The 19,364-nt window shown below is 44.1% G+C and overlaps 1 protein-coding gene across 1 annotated transcript in view; it reads right to left on the reverse strand.

The window, feature by feature from the left end:
- Positions 1-13,294: 13,294 nt before the first annotated feature.
- Positions 13,295-19,364, reverse strand: part of LOC132898973 (calretinin-like) — a 56,087-nt gene continuing 50,017 nt past the window's right edge. Inside the window, exons 7-11 of the mRNA XM_060940635.1 lie at positions 18,250-18,305; positions 16,017-16,056; positions 14,380-14,433; positions 14,111-14,182; positions 13,295-13,557 (exon numbers count right to left, since the gene is read on the reverse strand). Coding sequence (XP_060796618.1) covers positions 13,441-13,557; positions 14,111-14,182; positions 14,380-14,433; positions 16,017-16,056; positions 18,250-18,305 — 339 coding nt within the window. The 3' untranslated portion in view covers positions 13,295-13,440. The remainder of the gene's footprint in view (positions 13,558-14,110; positions 14,183-14,379; positions 14,434-16,016; positions 16,057-18,249; positions 18,306-19,364) is intronic.

Here is a 19,364-nt window from a genome sequence, read left to right on the forward strand (position 1 = left end):
CGCAATCGCTGCCGTCTTATTAATTTGGGGACGCACCTGCCCGTTGCCCAAGTGGAAGCCCAGATACTGTACTTCCACCCGCCCAATCGCACACTTCTTTGGGTTGGCTGTAAGCCCCGCTCGTCTCAGCGACCTAAGGACGGCCCTTAGATGTTCGAGGTGCCTCTGCCAGTCATTACTGTAGATGATGATATCATCTAGATACGCGGCCGCGTAAGTGGCGTGCGGGCAGAGGACTCTGTCCATCAGCCGCTGAAACGTAGCGGGCGCCCCAAACAGCCCAAACGGAAGGGTGACGAATTGGTGTAAACCAAACAGTGTGGAAAAGGCCGTTTTTTCTCGGGATAGTGGAGTCAAGGGGATCTGCCAATATCCCTTCGTCAAATCCAACGTTGAATAAAAGTGAGCAGTGCCGAGTCGATCGAGCAACTCATTGATACGAGGCATTGGGTACGCATCGAATTTAGACACCGCATTGACTTTTCTATAGTCCACACAGAACCGGACCGACCCATCAGCTTTGGATACCAAGACCACCGGGCTGCTCCAGCCACTGTGGGACTCCTCAACGATGCCCATTTCGAGCATGGTCTCAAGTTCTTCCCAAACCACCTTTTTTTTGTGTTCGGGTAGCCTGTAAGGGCGGCTACGCACTACTACCCCCGGGGGCATCTCTATGTGGTGCTCTATGAGGTTAGTGCGACTGGGCAGAGGCGAGAACACATCCGAAAACTCGGTCTGCAACTGGGCAACCTCCGTGAGTTGGGTCGGGGAGAGGTGGTCTCCACAGGGGACCGGAGAGGTACGTGATGCCAAAGTCCCTTTTTGAACCTCCGGCCCCAGCTCCGCCTTCTCCGGAATCACCAACACCAACGCCACGGGGACCTCCTCATTCCAGAGTTTAAGCAGATTGAGGTGGTAAATTTGTAGCGCCCCACCCCTGTCCATTCGCCTCACCTCATAGTCGACGTCCCCGACTCGCCGTGTGACCTCAAAGGGTCCTTGCCACTTGGCAATCAATTTGGAGCTCGATGTGGGCAACAGTACGAGTACTTTATCTCCCGGTGTGAACTCCCTAAGGCGCGTACCCTTGTTGTACAGGCGGGCTTGCCGTTCTTGGGCCTGCCGCAAATTCTCCTGGGTTAGGTGGGTGAGCGTGTGGAGTTTTGCACGCAGGTCCATAACGTATTGAATTTCGTTCTTACTTTGTGAAGGCCCCTCCTCCCAATTTTCCCACAGCACGTCTAGGATGCTGCGCGGCTTACGCCCATATAATAATTTGAATGGGGAGAACCCCGTGGAGGCTTGGGGGACCTCTCGCACTGAAAACAACAAGGGCTCGAGCCACTTATCCCAGTTACATGCGTCCTCACTTACGAATTTTTTAATAATATTTTTGAGGGTGCGATTGAACCGTTCAACTAAACCGTCCGTTTGTGGGTGATACACACTGGTGCGGATCGGCTTAATCCCCAATAACCCATAGAGTTTGCGCAGTGTCCGTGACATAAACGTGGTGCCTTGATCAGTCAGAATCTCTTTCGGGATTCCAACTTGGGAGATAACGCGGAAGAGTGCCTCCGCAATACTGCGTGCTGAGATATTGTGCAGAGGCACTGCTTCCGGGTATTGCGTTGCATAGTCCACCAGAACTAATATAAAGCAGTACCCTCGTGCTGACCGATCTAATGGCCCGACGAGATCCATTCCAATTCTCTCAAACGGGGTCTTGATCAATGGAAGAGGGCGCAAAGGCGCTTTTGGAATGGCTGCTGGATTTACTAACTGGCATTCGCGGCACGCCGTACACCACCTATGAACATCGCCGTGAATCCCCGGCCAATAGAATCGGGCCATTATTCGGGCTAGTGTCTTATCCTGCCCTAAGTGTCCAGCCATGGGATTAAAGTGAGCCACCTGGAATACCAGATCCTGGCAGCTCTTCGGAATTAAAAGCTGCGTGACTCGCTCTTTAGTTTGAGTGTCCTGCATCACTCGGTATAACCTATCCTTCATAATCGCGAAGTAGGGGAAGGACGGGGTGGCGTTCGGCTGGAGCGTTTGACCATCAATTACTCTCACTTGGTCAAACGCATGTCGCAGAGTCTCGTCTCACGATTGATCTAATGGGAAATCTGCGAGGGATTCCCCAAGAGAGAGAGGAGGGGCCGGCGGCTCCTCACTCTGATGCAGAGATGACGTAGACGGCTCTGTGACAGCTGCTCCCACCAAAGCGACACCGGGACCTCCCCCCGTTAAATGGCAGGACCCACTCTCGACTAAGTGCATCATTAAATCCCGAAATCCTGGCCAATCAGTCCCCAAAATTAAAGAGTGGGTAAGGCGAGGATTAACCGCCGCCTTCACTATAACTTTTTCCCCTCTGAAAAAAATGTGGACCGACACCAAAGGGTAGCTGTGAACGTCCCCGTGCACACACAACACCTTCACCCCCTGTGCTCCCCCCAATGCCTCATTTTGAACCAGGCTTTGGTGAATTGAGGTCTGATTACAGCCAGAATCCACCAACGCCTGATATGTATCCCCTTGGATACTCACCGGTATGCGATACGCTCCGGCCCGATCGAGGGCGGCCTCTGGCGTGTCGGGGATCCGAACCACTGCGCCCACTTTCATCGCCGTGCACTGCTGTTGCAGGTGGCCCGGCTCCCCGCAGCGCCAGCAAGCCGGCCCGGGCTTTCCCTCTGCACCGGTGTTCTAGGGCTCACTCACCTGGGGGGGGGGGAGAGACAGACACAGAAGGGAGAAATGGGAGGGCACCGCGGGTGCGGCAGGCCGGCTGGGGTGGTGCCGGCCCCCGCCTCCGCGGTGGGGGAATGGGGCGAGGACGGGACACAGGAGGAGGGAGAGAGAGAAGAGGAGAGAAGAGAAGATGCCATCTGCTGTCCTGCCGCCAGAACAGCCGCCAAATGGTCCTCTGCCAGCTTGACTGCCTGATCCAGTGACGCCGGGTGGTGGCACTGGACCCACTCTGCGGTTCCTGGTGGCAAGCGAGTGATGAATTGTTCCAGCACCACCTGGTCGATGATCCCCTCGGCGTCGCGGTTGTCGTCCCTCAACCACCGCCAGCAGGCGTCCCTGAGCTGCTGGCCAAACGCGAACGGCCGGCCGACTTCCTCCAAGCGCAATGCGCGGAAGCGCTGGCACTGCTGTTCTGGGGTGCGCCCCACGCTCTGGAGGATGGCCCGGCGGAGGTCCGCGTAGGCCAGCTGGCGGTCGGCGGGGAGCTGTAGCGCAGCCAGCTGTGCCTCTTCTGTTAGCAGGGGGAGGAGGCACGCTGCTCCATCGGCCACCCCGAGGCTTCTGCGACTTGCTCGAAGAGCGTGATGAACCCCTCGGGGTCGTTCTGCGGGCCCATCTTGGTGACGGTGAGGGGCGATGGGCCCGCGGTAGGAGCACTGGTGGACCCCGCCGACGCGAGGAGGTGCCGGAACGCCTCTCGGTCTTCTTGCTGGGCCAGCACCAGGGCCTCGAAGCGTCGCTCTTGTTCCTTTCGGAGGGTGATGAGCGCCTGGTGCTGGCTTTGCTGGGCCGTGGCGAGGGTGTGGACCAGGTCTGCGAATGGGGAGGACTCCATGGGGCTGATCGGTTGGTGCTCCACGTCCCGGGTTTCAGCACCACTGTAACGGTTTGTACGGGTGGGTGGAGCACAGAGGACGGCAGGACAGAGATCAGGTTCAGAAATAGGGCTTTTATTGCCACACTTTTCAGTGAACAACTTTAAACAGAATAGACACACACACACGACCGGCGTCTGGTTCGGGAATGAGCTCCTCTGCTCTCGCTCTCCCTCCCTAAATAGGGTGCGGTCACTGGGAAGACACACACAAACACAGGTTAATTGCAGTCAGGTGTAGTGATTCTGCCACTTACCTTCCCTGACTCCGCCCTCCTGTCACAGACCGGCGCTTGACCACGCCCCCGCTGCCACAGACACCTTAGATGAGCTTTTCATCCATGAGAGGATAAATACCTGATGCTCCCTACCAGTCAGACAGAACTGAAGAAGCCTTTCGGATGAGAGGTGAAACGTCTTCAAGAATCTTCAAGCAAGTCCAGTTGCTCTCTTTTACCACCCACAGTCCGGAGATGCATTTTGAGCTGTCAGAGACACGTTGTAAATGAAATCTCTGAAAAAAAAATTACCATAGCAAAATGTTTTAAAACTAGGAACTTTTCAAAACCATTTTATTAGTCACTGAAAATGATATTGTCAGAGTTGCAGGTATATGTGTAGAACATAACTACAACCGATATATGGTTATATTTATGAAAGTTGCATTGCCATAATGCATTACCACAACACACTACAGTGTAGTACACTGACCATAAAGCTCCTATCAATAAATTATTACTGTTTTAGCCACTGCACTCTGAGCTCCTGCTCAGGACATTCAATGTACATATAAGACAGTGAATATACCCAGGTACACTGAGGGAATGTCAGTGGTCACTTAAGACAGAGCTTAATACCGAGAGAACTATAAACAAAGACTGCAAGAGCTGCATGTCTATAATACAAAAGTCAGTAACTGCAATCTGAGCTCCTGAGTCTAATAGACTGGGAGAATGATTCAATGACTGTCTGAGTTGCATGTGAACAAGTTCTATAATAAAGTCTTCGTTCCCAAGACTCAGGGGATTTCAAGCAGATTTTCTTCAGAGCTGTTGCAAAAATCAACATCTCTCACAGACCTATCCAGCTGCTGTCGTGAAAATCAAAGAGAGTCTCACCCCCAAAAGGCACGTATCCCATGTATATACACAGGGTATAGTAAGCACAGGGATACCCTATTAATGAATACGAGCACTAGCTGGACACTCAACGTGTGTGTGTGTGTGTGTGTGTGTGTGTGTGTGTGTGTGTGTGTGTATACGCAGTAATCCTGCTGCAGCATCATATCATTTTGGCTTGTGAACATGCGTGTTAATGGTACCATAAACATAAAAGGATGGCACACACCCTTTACATGGAGTCTACAGTGCAGTCCAGGAGTACAGTATGTTATTACAGACTGTCACAGAACAGACAAGCCTGAAATGTTATCTGTCCATCCAAATTTCATTTGTCCTTTCATGGGCCATCCAGTTTGATGCTTTTGAAATCCAGACGGACAAATGCGAAAATTACCGGTCAATGTCTGCTGGTCTGGCCTTATTTCCCACACTGTTATTATGTCGATGCATGAAGTTCTGGCACCCTGCTAAAATCCAACAGGACTCGCCCAGCTTGCTTTTCACTGCATTCATGTCACAAGTGAAAAAACCTAAGCTAGGACCTACTATTAAATATAAATTTATACCATAAACTCTTCAGCTCAATCCCACACAGTGATTTATTTTGTTTATTTTTTAAATCTTATTAATTAAATAAAAAACGGCGGGCATATCTTGGTATCATCAATGCTGAAACTTTTTTTTTTTTGGGGGGGAGGTTTCTTGGAGACTTCTTTTAGCATCATATGGTCTGCTCTGGGGCTGAATTTGCTGCCAGTCCTAGACAAATTGGCAGTTGTTTGAAATCTACATGACTTTCCTGACAGTGGAATGATTTATTTCGAATAATTTAGAGAGCTTTTTAAATCCCTTGCCAGAGCCACAGGCATCCACAGCCTTTTTTCTGAGTTCCTTAAAAGCAGATACGCAGAGCCACGGCCTCACTTTTGTTTATAAATGCCTTGAGACCTCAAGAATGACAGAGGAATAGTCTTAAGTGTTAACAATAAATCTAATATAGTGATTTTTACGATTAAAGTGATTTATATAGGTAGCGGTCTGAGTGAATGACCTTGACATCTGTGACGTCACAGCAGGAAGTCTATCGGTCTCATCGCCATTTCCGCTATACTAAAACACAGAGCTGACTGCAACTCCGATCCTCCATTTTGAGCTAATTTATCACCATGCCACATAGATGTGTTGCTGGCCGGTGCAGCAACACGACAGAAGGTGGATTTACGTTGCATTCATGGTCCAAGAATGTTCAAACTACAAAGATTTGGACGCGTTTTGTGAGAAGTTCACGGGCACATTGGGCACCTACGAAGTGGTCTCTCCTCTGCTCTGCACATTTTACTGAAGACTCGTACGAAACCTCTGATCTGTTGAGGAGCGTTGGCTATAAGCCCGTATTGAAAGAGGGTGCAGTACCAACAATTAAAGGAAAAGAAAACTACAAGAAAAGGAAAGTATTTATTTATTTATTTATTTATTTATTTTAAAAGGAAAGTGAGGCCAGTTGCACTAGTTCTCTGGGAGTGTGAGCTGAGGGTTGTTGCTAAAACCCAGGACAGAACAGGATGGGACATATTATCGCTCAGACAGTGATCTCCCTGCAGTTGTTGCTAAAACCGGTGACATCCCGTTCTGTCCCGGGTTTTAGTAATTGCCTGAGCCCAGCAGTAATGGTGGAATACACAGTATGAAGAAAAGTGAATGAGTGGAGCAGCCGTCTGATTTCTTCACTGGATATTGCTGCCATCTCGCCCTTACATGGAAGAAGAGAATGAACGGAGAACTGAACGAACAACTGAAAGTCAGATTGTTTCAAAACAATCGGCCACAAGATTGGCCTTCAATAAGCAGGAACACAGACGGGTAAGCTCCGACTCTCATTTAGATAAAACAACAACACGTTGTTTACCTGCATTTAGATTAATCCATGTAACTTGTATTGTGTGTTTAAGTTACCCGGAAAAGATTATTTAATTTGCTTCAGAATGTGATTGTCTCAGTTCATCTGATTATTTAATGAGCCTTTTACGTTTTATCAGTGAAAATGCATGCATGTACATGTAGGTTGCATTAGTTATAACACCCATCCTGTTTTAATGAGAGTCAACCCACAATCGGTGAAGTCAAATCAGTCTTAGTTGAGCAAGTCAGTAACGGTATTTCTTACTTTCACCAGAAATTTTTATTGATATGACTTTGCTCTATAGCTGTAAAAGGCCTCGGCCTTAAAACCGGTTCCCGCTGTGATGTCACGCACTCAGGGCTGGCTGGCTCAGCGGGGCAGCTCCAATGACAACTTTGCAGTCGATTTTAACTCTCAAAAATATATTTTTTTATTCCCATTTATGCAGCATACAAGAGTCAAGGATGGAGATATTATCCACTCAGAAATTTATTTAAAAATAAAGGTTCTGCAAATCTCCTTTAAAGAGCTCTTTAGATTTTGGCACAACGGCACCACACACACTTTAATAGCAAAGAGAACACCTGACCCGAAATGTCCGGTTTAAATAAGACGGGTTCCACCTGCACCTCCACCTGCAGGAGGTTCTAATCAATGGCATCTAATTTGGAACACCTGAGTACATCTCTCATCTCATTATCTCCAGCCGCTTCATCCTGTTCTACAGGGTCGCAGGCAAGCTGGAGCCTATCCCAGCTGACTACGAGCGAAAGGCGGGGTTCACCCTGGACAAGTCGCCAGGTCATCACAGGGCTCACCCGAGTACAATTTTATGGAATTGAAAATGTGATAAATGTAAGGGTGTACTTACTTTTTCCAGGGTGTCCTTACTTTTTATGACTGATTTTTTTTTTAAATTCAAATTATGAAAATGACGACAAAATGTTAATTTTACACATCATTTGTTGGAGAATATGACCATCTGTAGGCACTGTATTAGAGAGAGTGAAATGTCTACATGTATAAATATGTTGAGAAAAGTTTACAGGTGTACAATTAAAAATTGTTATTAAAAGGAAAGTTCACATGTAACACAACGGTAATAATGCGTCTGTCGCAGGGTTTGATTGGGTTTTTTGGGGGGGTTTTGTGTGTGTTGCAGGCGTCAAACTCTAACTGTTTATATTTACAAAATACAATTAAGTTGATCAGTAAAACTATTGAAAGTCTTCTCTTTGTAATTGTGTCAGTTAAAGGTTCACGTAAATTAACAAATCACACTTTTTTATTGCATTTTTCAAAATATTCCAACTTTTCTGGAAATGGGGTTATTTGTGTGTACTGTGTGTGTGTGTATATATATATATATATATATATATATATATATATATATATATATATATATACAGTGGAGCAAAAAAGTATTTAGTCAGCCACCAATTGTGCAAGTTCTCCCACTTAAAAAGATGAGAGAGGCCTGTAATTTTCATCATAGGTACACTTCAACTATGAGAGACAGAATGGGGGGAAAGAATCCAGGAAATCACATTGTAGGATTTTTAATGAATTAATTGGTAAATTCCTCGGTAAAATAAGTATTTGGTCGTCTACAAACAAGCAAGATTTCTGGCTCTCACAGACCTGTAACTTCTTCTTTAAGAGGTTCCTCTGTCCTCCACTCGTTACCTGTATTAATGGCACCTGTTTGAACTCGTTATCAGTATAAAAGACACCTGTCCACAACCTCAAACAGTCACACTCCAAACTCCACTATGGCCAAGACCAAAGAGCTGTCAAAGGACACCAGAAACAAAATTGTAGACCTGCACCAGGCTGGGAAGACTGAATCTGCAATAGGTAAGCAGCTTGGTGTGAAGAAATCAACTGTGGGAGCAATTATTAGAAAATGGAAGACATACAAGACCACTTATAATCTCCCTCAATCTGGGGCTCCACGCAAGATCTCACCCCGTGGGGTCAAAATGATCACAAGAACGGTGAGCAAAAATCCCAGAACCACACGGGGGGACCTAGTGAATGACCTGCAGAGAGCTGGGACCAAAGTAACAAAGGCTACCATCAGTAACACACTACGCCACCAGGGACTCAAATCCTGCAGTGCCAGACGTGTCCCCCTGCTTAAGCCAGTACATGTCCAGGCCCGTCTGAAGTTTGCTAGAGAGCATTTGGATGATCCAAAAGAGGATTGGGAGAATGTCATATGGTCAGATGAAACCAAAATAGAACTTTTTGGTAAAAACTCAACTTGTCGTGTTTGGAGGAGAAAGAATGCTGAGTTGCATCCAAAGAACACCATACCTACTGTGAAGCATGGGGGTGGAAACATCATGCTTTGGGGCTGTTTTTCTGCAAAGGGACCAGGACGACTGATCCGTGTAAAGGAAAGAATGAATGGGGCCATGTATCGTGAGATTTTGAGTGAAAACCTCCTTCCATCAGCAAGGGCATTGAAGATGAAACGTGGCTGGGTCTTTCAGCATGACAATGATCCCAAACACACCGCCCGGGCAACGAAGGAGTGGCTTCGTAAGAAGCATTTCAAGGTCCTGGAGTGGCCTAGCCAGTCTCCAGATCTCAACCCCATAGAAAATCTTTGGAGGGAGTTGAAAGTCCGTGTTGCCCAGCGACAGCCCCAAAACATCACTGCTCTAGAGGAGATCTGCATGGAGGAATGGGCCAAAATACCAGCAACAGTGTGTGAAAACCTTGTGAAGACTTACAGAAAACGTTTGACCTCTGTCATTGCCAACAAAGGGTATATAACAAAGTATTGAGATGAACTTTTGTTATTGACCAAATACTTGTTTTCCACCATAATTTGCAAATAAATTCTTTAAAAATCAGACAATGTGATTTTCTGGATTTTTTTTTCTCATTTTGTTTCTCATAGTTGAGGTATACCTATGATGAAAATTACAGGCCTCTCTCATCTTTTTAAGTGGGAGAACTTGCACAATTGGTGACTGACTAAATACTTTTTTGCCCCACTGTGTGTGTGTGTATATATATATATATATATATATGGTATATGTAGATTACATGCCTAAGATTAATGTTTCTCAGTTGAAAAAGGAGGTTTGTTCCCAAAGACAAACTTTTGACAGGATTGAACGAATCTCTGTCCAGAAACTGTGCCCAGCCCCTCTGTATTTTATCACCATTTTTGTCCAAAGTCACTACAGAAAACTGTGGGTCATTTTTGGGTAAAACCTCATTTAATTTGAGTAAGTTGTTAAAATCAACCTGGCGGCTGGAAAGATGATGATGTCCATGTTATAGGTGTGTGTGTGTGTGTGTGTGTGTGTGCACGCGCATGCGTGCTTCACTGTTTCTCAAGACAAAACTTGTCCTTGTCCGATAGAAGTTGACTTTGGAGTTATCTCTGTGAAAAATGGCCATGCTTTGCCTCTTGACTTGTTGTTAATAAGATCAGTTCCTCCTGTCATGACCTACACACCAGTCAGCAAAACCCTTATCTCTCCAGTCCTGAAGGTGCACATCTTCATATCTTAACCAATCAGCACTCCTAGGCCTCTTTACTCTCCATGTTAACCTTTTAAATCTCAAGGAATCATGGAGGAATATCCTGTAACTTATCATATAGGCTAATTACAGTTAGCTACAGTCAACTCATTTCTAATTATTATATTATAGGCACCTGATATACATCGGTGACACACACTGATGCTAAATGCTAGTTATGTTTTACTGAAGAGATGGTATGTGAAAAAATATCTAAAATAATCATTCAAATCACATACTTTTATCGGCGTACTGATAAATCTATCTAGAAAAAGTTGATTCTAGACTTTGTCTTTCACAAGAGGCGAGAACTTTTGCACAGAAATGCTTCCTAGTTCCCTGGAGTGATTTTGGAGGATGAGGGGAATGGTGGAAGTGAAGTTTGGATTGTTTATTGTCTGTTTAAAACACTTACTAAAAGTGAAGGAAGCTTCCAACACAGATTTAGTCAAAAGATTCTTCATGATATGTTGGACTACTGGATTACTGTTTACAAAAAGTCATGCTGTAAGCAAGATTTTATTCAGAATAATTATGAAAATAATGAACACTAACATTGTGTGCTTGTTGCTTCTGCTAACTTTAACTTTGTTTCCATGTTCCCTCAGCGAGCACTGGTTGAGTTGAGTGCTGTCCATCTGGGTGTAGTTAATGTGTTTTATGGTCTCAAAGTAAATATACTTGTAGACAGTAGACCTCATCTCATTATCTGTAGCCGCTTTATCCTGTTCTACAGGGTCGCAGGCAAGCTGGAGCCTATCCCAGCTGACTACGGGCGAAAGGCGGGGTTCACCCTGGACAAGTCGCCAGGTCATCACAGGGATGACACATACACTGGTGCTTGAAAGTTTGTGAACCCTTTAGAATGTTCTATATTTCTGCTTAAATATGACCTAAAACATCATCAGATTTTCACACAAGTCCTAAAAGTAGATAAAGAGAACCCAGTTAAACAAATGAGACAAAAATGTTATACTTGGTCATTTATTTATTGAGGAAAATGATCCAATATTACATATCTGTGAGTGGCAAAAGTATGTGAACCTCTCGGATTAGCAGTTAATTTGAAGGTGAAATTAGAGTCAGGTGTTTTCAATCAATGGGATGACAATCAGGTGTGAGTGGGCACCCTGTTTTATTTAAAGAACAGGGATCTATCAAAGTCTGATCTTCACAACACATGTTTGTGGAAGTGTATCATGGCATGAACAAAGGAGATTTCTGAGGACCTCAGAAAAAGCGTTGTTGATGCTCATCAGGCTGGAAAAAGTTACAAAACCATCTCTAAAGAGTTTGGACTCCACCAATCCACAGTCAGACAGATTGTGTACAAATGGAGGAAATTCAAGACCATTGTTATCCTCCCCAGGAGTGGTCGACCAACAAAGATCACTCCAAGAGCAAGGCGTGTAATAGGCAGCGAGGTCACAAAGGACCCCAGGGTAACTTCTAAGCAACTGAAGGCCTTTTCACATTAACAGTAGCCAATGCTCATGAGTCCACCATCAGGAGAACACTGAACAACAATGGTGTGCATGGCAGGGTTGCAAGGAGAAAGCCACTGCTCTCCAAAAAGAACATTGCTGCTCGTCAGCAGTATGCTAAAGATCACGTGGAAGCCCGAAGGCTATTGGAAAAAATGTTTTCTGGACTGATGAGACCAAAATAGAACTTTTTGGTTTAAATGAGAAGCGTTATGTTTGGAGAAAGGAAAACACTTCATTCCAGCATAAGAACCTTATCCCATCTGTGAAACATGGTGGTGGTAGTATCATGGTTTGGGCCTGTTTTGCTGCATCTGGGCCAGGATGGCTTGACATCATTGATGGAACAATGAATTGTGAATTATACCAGCGAATTCTAAAGGAAAATGTCAGGACATCTGTCCATGAACTGAATCTCAAGAGAAGGTGGATCATGCAGCAAGACAACGACCCTAAGCACACAAGTCGTTCTACCAAAGAATGGTTAAAGAAGAATAAAGTTAATGTTTTGGAATGGCCAAGTCAAAGTCCTGACCTTAATCCAATCGAAATGTTGTGGAAGGACCTGAAGCAAGCAGTTCATGTGAGGAAACCCACCAACATCCCAGAGCTGAAGCTGTTCTGTACGGAGGAACGGGCTAAAATTCCTCCAAGCCGGTGTGCAGGACTGATCAACAGTTACTGGAAACATTTAGTTGCAGTTATTGCTGCACAAGGGGGTCACACCAGATACTGAAAGCAAAGGTTCACATACTTTTGCCACTCACAGATATGTAATATTGGATCATTTTCTTCAATAAATAAATGACCAAGTATAATATTTTTGTCTCATTTGTTTAACTGGGTTCTCTTTATCTACTTTTAGGACTTGTGTGAAAATCTGATTATGTTTTAGCTCATATTTATGCAGAAATATAGAAAATTATAAAGGGTTCACAAACTTTCAAGCACCACTGTAGACACAGACAACCATTCACACTCACATTCACACCTACGGTCAATTTAGAGTCACCAGTTAACCTAACCTGCATGTCTCTGGACTGTGGGGGAAACCGGAGCACCCGGAGGAAACCCACGCGGACACGGGGAGAACATGCAAACTCCGCACAGAAAGGCCCTCGCCGGCCACAGGGCTCGAACCCGGACCTTCTTGCTGTGAGGTGACAGCGCTAACCACTACACCACCGTGCCGCCTAGACAATAGATATTTCAGAAATTTAAGAAAGATGCTGATATTTTTCAGAAAAAAAAATCAAATCCCAAGTGGCATTTCCTAAATATCATGAAAGGAGGACACAGCAAATGTGAGGGGGGGAAAGCCTCTCTGGTCTGATTGTTTTTTTTGTTTTGTTTTTGGAGCAAAGCATTCTAGGCGGTCAAAATGTAACACTGCATATCACCATCCTCCTGGTAAAGCATGGTGGTGGTAGCATCGTGTTGTGGGGACTGACAGAGGACTGAATATTGAATATCCCAGGAGTGATGCATAACGTGGGTTTGATCATATAACAGGAAAGGAAGAGGAAGAGCACAGTGTTTGTCCTCAGATGTTTATTTCAGCAAACACAGCACAGGTCCAACAGCATCTACCACAAAGTAATTTCAGGGTGGAAAGAGAAAGAGATTCACAGACAACAGAGAGCTGGAGATACCTCAGCGTAACGTTAAATACATCTGATTGGATTAGATCGGTGAGGGAACAAGCACATACATCTGGACTGAGTGGGACAGGATGATAGGGTCAAAGGTCAGAGATCAGACAGAGGGCTCCTTGCACAGAACAATCTCCAGCTCAGCACGGAATAGCTTTCCTCCGTCAGACAGTGCCATGATGCTTCTCTTCGAACTGGCCAGGCTATCTGTGTCAGCCTCCTGTTTACACGCACACACACACACAGGTTTGAGAAGCGACGTTATATCAAAATGTACTTCCTTGGTCATGTCCTAAAGATGGATTTATTCTTTAAATTGTAAAGTCAAACCTCTAAAACTATATAATTAGCTCAGTTTATTCATGCACTTTAAACGTAATGGTGCCAGCTGTATGAGTTCATTTCCCACACCACTCGAATGATCTCCTTTATACCACTTGTGTCAAGTGCTTCTAAAATATATGACACCAGCTACCTGTTAAGATTATCTGTTTTGCATATCTTTCTTGCTAGCTTATTTTTTTAACCTTTGCTACCTCGCCTTTTTCCTGTATCTCCTCCTGAGACTGTTAGTAAAACTAACAAAAACATAGATATAGAGCCAAATAGCTGATGATAGAATTCTCTAGCATCGTCTACATTTCTTCACATTTTCTCACTGCTCATCTTCATGTTAATATTTGCTAGTTGATTGGCATGAACGCCTCCTCATAATTATTCACACAAAATTATTATTTTTAAATAATAATGATTTTATTAATATAAAATAATACCATATTGTGCTTTTGGTATAAATCCTTCAGCAGCGCATCCAACTCCTGTTCATCGATGTAACCGTTTCCATCCTGAAATAATAAAACACACTGAGTGTGAAGACCTTCAGATACAGGACTCGGTGGAGATTCAAAAAAGGAGGGAAAACTGGACGTAATTCCGTGTAGGTCCTGAGTCTCCGAGTCTGAATGTTGTATTAATACAGTACGGTATTGTGATTACAGTTTGGAAAACTGCTGAAGCCCAGCAGCAGAGGAATATTCCTCACCTTATCATGGAAAGTGAAGATGTCATCAAATTCATCAGAAGATAGTTTGAAGCTCTAATAAAGAACAGAAGATATATGATTAGTTATTGTTTGGAAATATAAAAAGTCTTTAGTACTGAGTCAATAATGCAGAAGCAAATTTTGTACTAAAAATATAAGGTGCCTAAGATTTTTGCACAGAACTGTATATTACATAAATCTCCATAAAGAAAGTAAGTTTCATCGCAATGAACTGCTGGATTTAAGGAAGATTTTAATCTGCGTATGATTCTGGTAAGCACTATAGATTCATCTAGCAGCAGCAGCAGCCGTGACATCTCTGCTCTCTTATAATGGTTAATATTTCATTGAATTGCAGAAAGCTGTATGAAATATGGAGAGTGAAAAGCTTTTCAGGTCAAGGTTTGATGTAGATACAGACATGCTGCTCCTCCTAAAGCCTTTAAAATTGCATACAGCATTCCACTACAGTTTTGCCCTCAAGCTTTCGGAAGCTTGGCCTGGGGTGCAAAATGATGATAAATTGTGGCAAGTTAAAAAAAAAAAAAAAAGTCTGGTTGTCCAAGATGAATTCCCCGTCACGTGTGTCCTAATCCACTCTCACTGTTTTTTTTTTCTTTAAGTTGGATTGGTTTTCATTTTATTTGTCTACATGAATCTTGAACAAAATGAACAAACTTCAAGCAAACTTTTCACCATATCACTCCTATCATTATTTTAAACTCAAGATTCATTTTTGGAAGAAAACATGCAAGTACGATTGCGCCGCAGTGCAAAAAAGATGAGTGTGGCTCAGGACAGACGGATGTACAGTACGTGTTGCACGAGTTGTTCAGAACTATGAAATGAAGTTTGGTGGCTCACTGATGAAGTGTGATCAAGCTGGAAGACTTTGATTCCAAAACTTAATATGTTTCTAAGCAGCAAAAATACTCCATTCATTTAAATGGAGAAAACAACGACAACAGGAAAGCAAAACAAGAAGTGTGTATTCCCAAAAGCTGTATCACATCAAAGTCCTTCCTATGCCACAAGGTACATTGGGAGGCGTCAATCTCCATTTCAGTAGCCCTCAGCCTCTCGCCTATTACATAGCTGGGGTTACAATGAAGGTGGGGTGGGGGTCCTCTGGTAACCATGAGAGTTTGACTCCCTACTCACATCTGTATTGTGGCACCTCACCAGATGGCAGTAGGTACCATTTTTGTAAAATGTTCTTTGGTATGACCCGACCACAAGTAGAATTTACGATCTCCCGTTTGAGAGGCGGACATGCTAATCGTTAGACCAACTCACGATTCAAAAGCTGTATACAAGCACACTATTCAGGCACCAGACAGATGAGGTGAAGTTGGTTTAGGGTCAACATTTCAAAAACTGTAGAAGAAGCAGAAAAAATAGTGGTCTGATGGATAACAATAATCAGCCAGAGATACAAAATCTGAAGGAACGTGAGCAAAATTGATCCTTCATTCACATCACTTTGTTGATGACATGCGGCCATCATAAAATCTGGGGTCACACATCACTACCTGAGAGACACTGGGTGATTTCTCACTCTACCTCTTGATGTTGTCAGAAACTGAGACAAGAACATGCTGAAGTAATTTACAAAACAATGAGAGCCATGAGTTTACCTGGAACTTGAGCAGGAAGTTCTCTTGTACTGGAAGCAGCCTAGAAACACACAATTGTATCTGTGTATACATCTAATTATATCTTTCGTAAGACACAGGAGTCTTAGCTATAGACCCTTTTCAGTCACGTGACCTTCGTAAACGCGACCGCCATTTTGGACATGTAGTGGACTTCGGCTCGAATCGGTTTGAATGCGAGGAAGGCGACAAACGAAAAACATAAAAGAAAAAGGAGCGAGATGCAGAAAACACCTTCACTATCCAGCGACGTAGGGCATTTACAGGGCGAGCAGAGGGAGAGGGATTTGCAAAAATTGAGGTTAGCAGGCTTAGAGAACGACGTTTACCTGCTTCCACCAGGATTGTTCGCTGACGTACGGAAGTACACGAAGCCCTCGTCTTTACCTGACTTCGGCCCACATGATCTGTATACCTATGTCGTTAAAAACCCATCGCCATACACAGGTATTGATCTGAAAGCGTATAAGAGTTTGGATGCCTACAAATATTTTGTGTCAGGCTGGGTAACATGCCTACATCAGTGGGTCGTCCCTGGAGCCGGTGGTCGCCATCTTATTACAGCTAAGGTTTGTTCACATTTTCATTTACTTTCGGTCCTCAGGATAAACAAAATGTTATTAAATGTCATTGAAATAACTTCTTAGTCTGTTGAGACATGGCCCGTTATAAATTTGCTGTTACCAGGCAATGACCAAGAACTGTATTATTAGGGTCGGTGTCTGTGTTGTAGCAGTGTATTAGCAACTAGCTGTTAGCACTAGCTAATGTCAACAACATCGTAGCTAGTATGTTACTGTAGCAATGTTTACGTTCAGTCATTTGGATGACTGTTAAAACCTTTCGGTCTCAAGTTTTTCCTTTACTGGATTTACTAGTTTACTGTAATTATGATCTGGCAGCTATTTACACCGGATCCAGTGTAAATAGCTGCCGGAGCCAACGTCCGAGGTTCCGGAGCGCGCTCCAGCTTGCGCCCCCTCAAATTAAGCCCTGTTTGTAGGACACTGCCTCTGATCTGTCCTACAGTCTACCAACAGCAAAGGAACACAACATTAGCTAATGTCGTTAGCTAATAGCTACTACAGAAGAACAAAGAGGTTACAATGGGTTATTTTAACCTATTTGGTTACACACTCGCCGCCACAGAATGTTAACAGCAATGTAATGCCTTTTCTGGCTAATTTTATTCGTCTTACCTCCAACAAAGTGGTCACTACACAAGCGTCGGTATGCCGAGGGCTGCCAATCTTTCCTGCTAATGGCCGCTATCCATCTTCTCCGTCGGTCAGCATCTGTCGGGATCCGATAAAATGATAACCCTTGCCTTGTTTGTTGATGGTTACTACATCCAGGTGCACAACAATATAGTGGCATGATGGAAGTCTTGCTGAAAGTAAAAACTTTCTTTGCTGCCGTTCCTCAATGTTGGCTGTGGTAAACTACTGGTAGTACATGTCCAAAATGGCGGCCGCGTTTGTCGTGACGTCACGTGAAAAGGGTCTATAGGCTCTGAGGCATGGGGAAGAATGTAGAAGCTTTAGCAAAAAGTTAAATATCATTCTGTTATGTTACCGTATGTACTTAAGTGTACATCTCATCTCATCTCATTATCTCTAGCCGCTTTATCCTTCTACAGGGTAACAGGCAAGCTGGAGCCTATCCCAGCTGACTACGGGCGAAAGGCGGGGTACACCCCGGACAAGTCGCCAGGTCATCACAGGGCTGACACATAGACACAGACAACCATTCACACTCACATTCACACCTACGCTCAATTTAGAGTCACCAGTTAACCTAACCTGCATGTCTTTGGACTGTGGGGGAAACCGGAGCACCCGGAGGAAACCCATGCGGACACGGGGAGAACATGCAAACTCCACACAGAAAGGCCCTCGCCGGCCCCGGGGCTCGAACCCAGGACCTTCTTGCTGTGAGGTGACAGCGCTAACCACTACACCACCGTGCCACCTAAGTGTACATTAAGATATAATTATTGTACATCTGTGTAAATGGACACTTAAGTACAGTATGACAAATGACATTTAGCTTTTTGCTAAAGTTTCTGTATTCTTCCCCATGCCTCCAAGCCTATAGCTAAGACTCCTGTGTCTTATGAAAGACTCCAGTCCACAGTTAATATGTGTTTCCTCCAGTGACATGTGAAGCCACAGAACTGTTTTGAATAGGACACACACACACTTCAGATTATTACCTGGCCATCTCAGACAGTCCTAGTTTTCCATCGCCATTCAGGTCAAACATCTTCAGCTGTATATGAAACATAACAATGAATCATTTTACACTCTATATGCCAGTCTGTTGTTTAATTTAACAAATACTTCAAAACCAAAGCGTTTTCTTTATAAGACAATTACTAGATTTTGAAAGACCAACAAACTCCCAAAGTTGCAGACTACAACTCCCATGATCCTCAATGCACAACCTTGTCACATGATCTCCGGTTAAGCTCCTGTCCTCATTCACAGTCACCTGATTACTGATGACACTCACCTGTTTGCAATCTATGTTGCTTATATCTGCCTGGTTTGATGAGTGTTGTAGGCATTTACAACTGTAACACTGAATCCATAACAGACTCACCCACTCACGTAGTGGCTTAAGGTTTAAGGGGGATCAAGTAACATCATTTGATGTGCTCACTTTTGTTTGTTCTCTGTGTATTTCACTGGGGATTCACGCTTCACTACAGAGAGGTATGTTCATTTGGGGTTTTCTTACTCTTATTTCTTTTTCTGTTGGTTTATGGCAGCAGTGGTAATCTATCCCTTCCATGCATGTACGTTTTCATGTGAATTTCAGTTTGTAATTAGATGTGTGGTATGTGATAAAGGAAACACCTGTTAACTACAGGTAAAGCAAAGCAAATTTAATACCTTTCTACGTTACAACAGCTGTGTCCCAGTTTATTCTATTTGCCCATGATTGGTGTAATTGTATGATCAGGTTGTTGTTGATTGAGATTTATGGTAAAGTGTTTTTTAAATGTTCTGTACCAATTAGTTTCATCAGGATTGAGTGGCAACAGGTCCACAGACTGGTTGCTGGATAGTGGTTCTCTTCTTTGCACTGCATATGATGATGGAGTGTCTAGTGGTAAAGCTGGGCACTTTCTCACTTTTTCTATGCTGTGTGTCTGTGCACAGGTACTAGAATTATGAGCTTGTTTAGTGAATCAGTTCTCATTTATAGTGAGGTGGCCTGCCTGACTCTGCCTGACTGTTCATGGGGACTGGAACATGTCCACATTCGCAATATGCTGTGGTACTAAAAAGAATATGTGTAGCATATTCATATGTCATATTCGTT

The sequence above is a fragment of the Neoarius graeffei genome, chromosome 15, assembly GCF_027579695.1.
Source record: "Neoarius graeffei isolate fNeoGra1 chromosome 15, fNeoGra1.pri, whole genome shotgun sequence".
NCBI classification, from domain to species: Eukaryota; Metazoa; Chordata; class Actinopteri; order Siluriformes; family Ariidae; genus Neoarius; species Neoarius graeffei.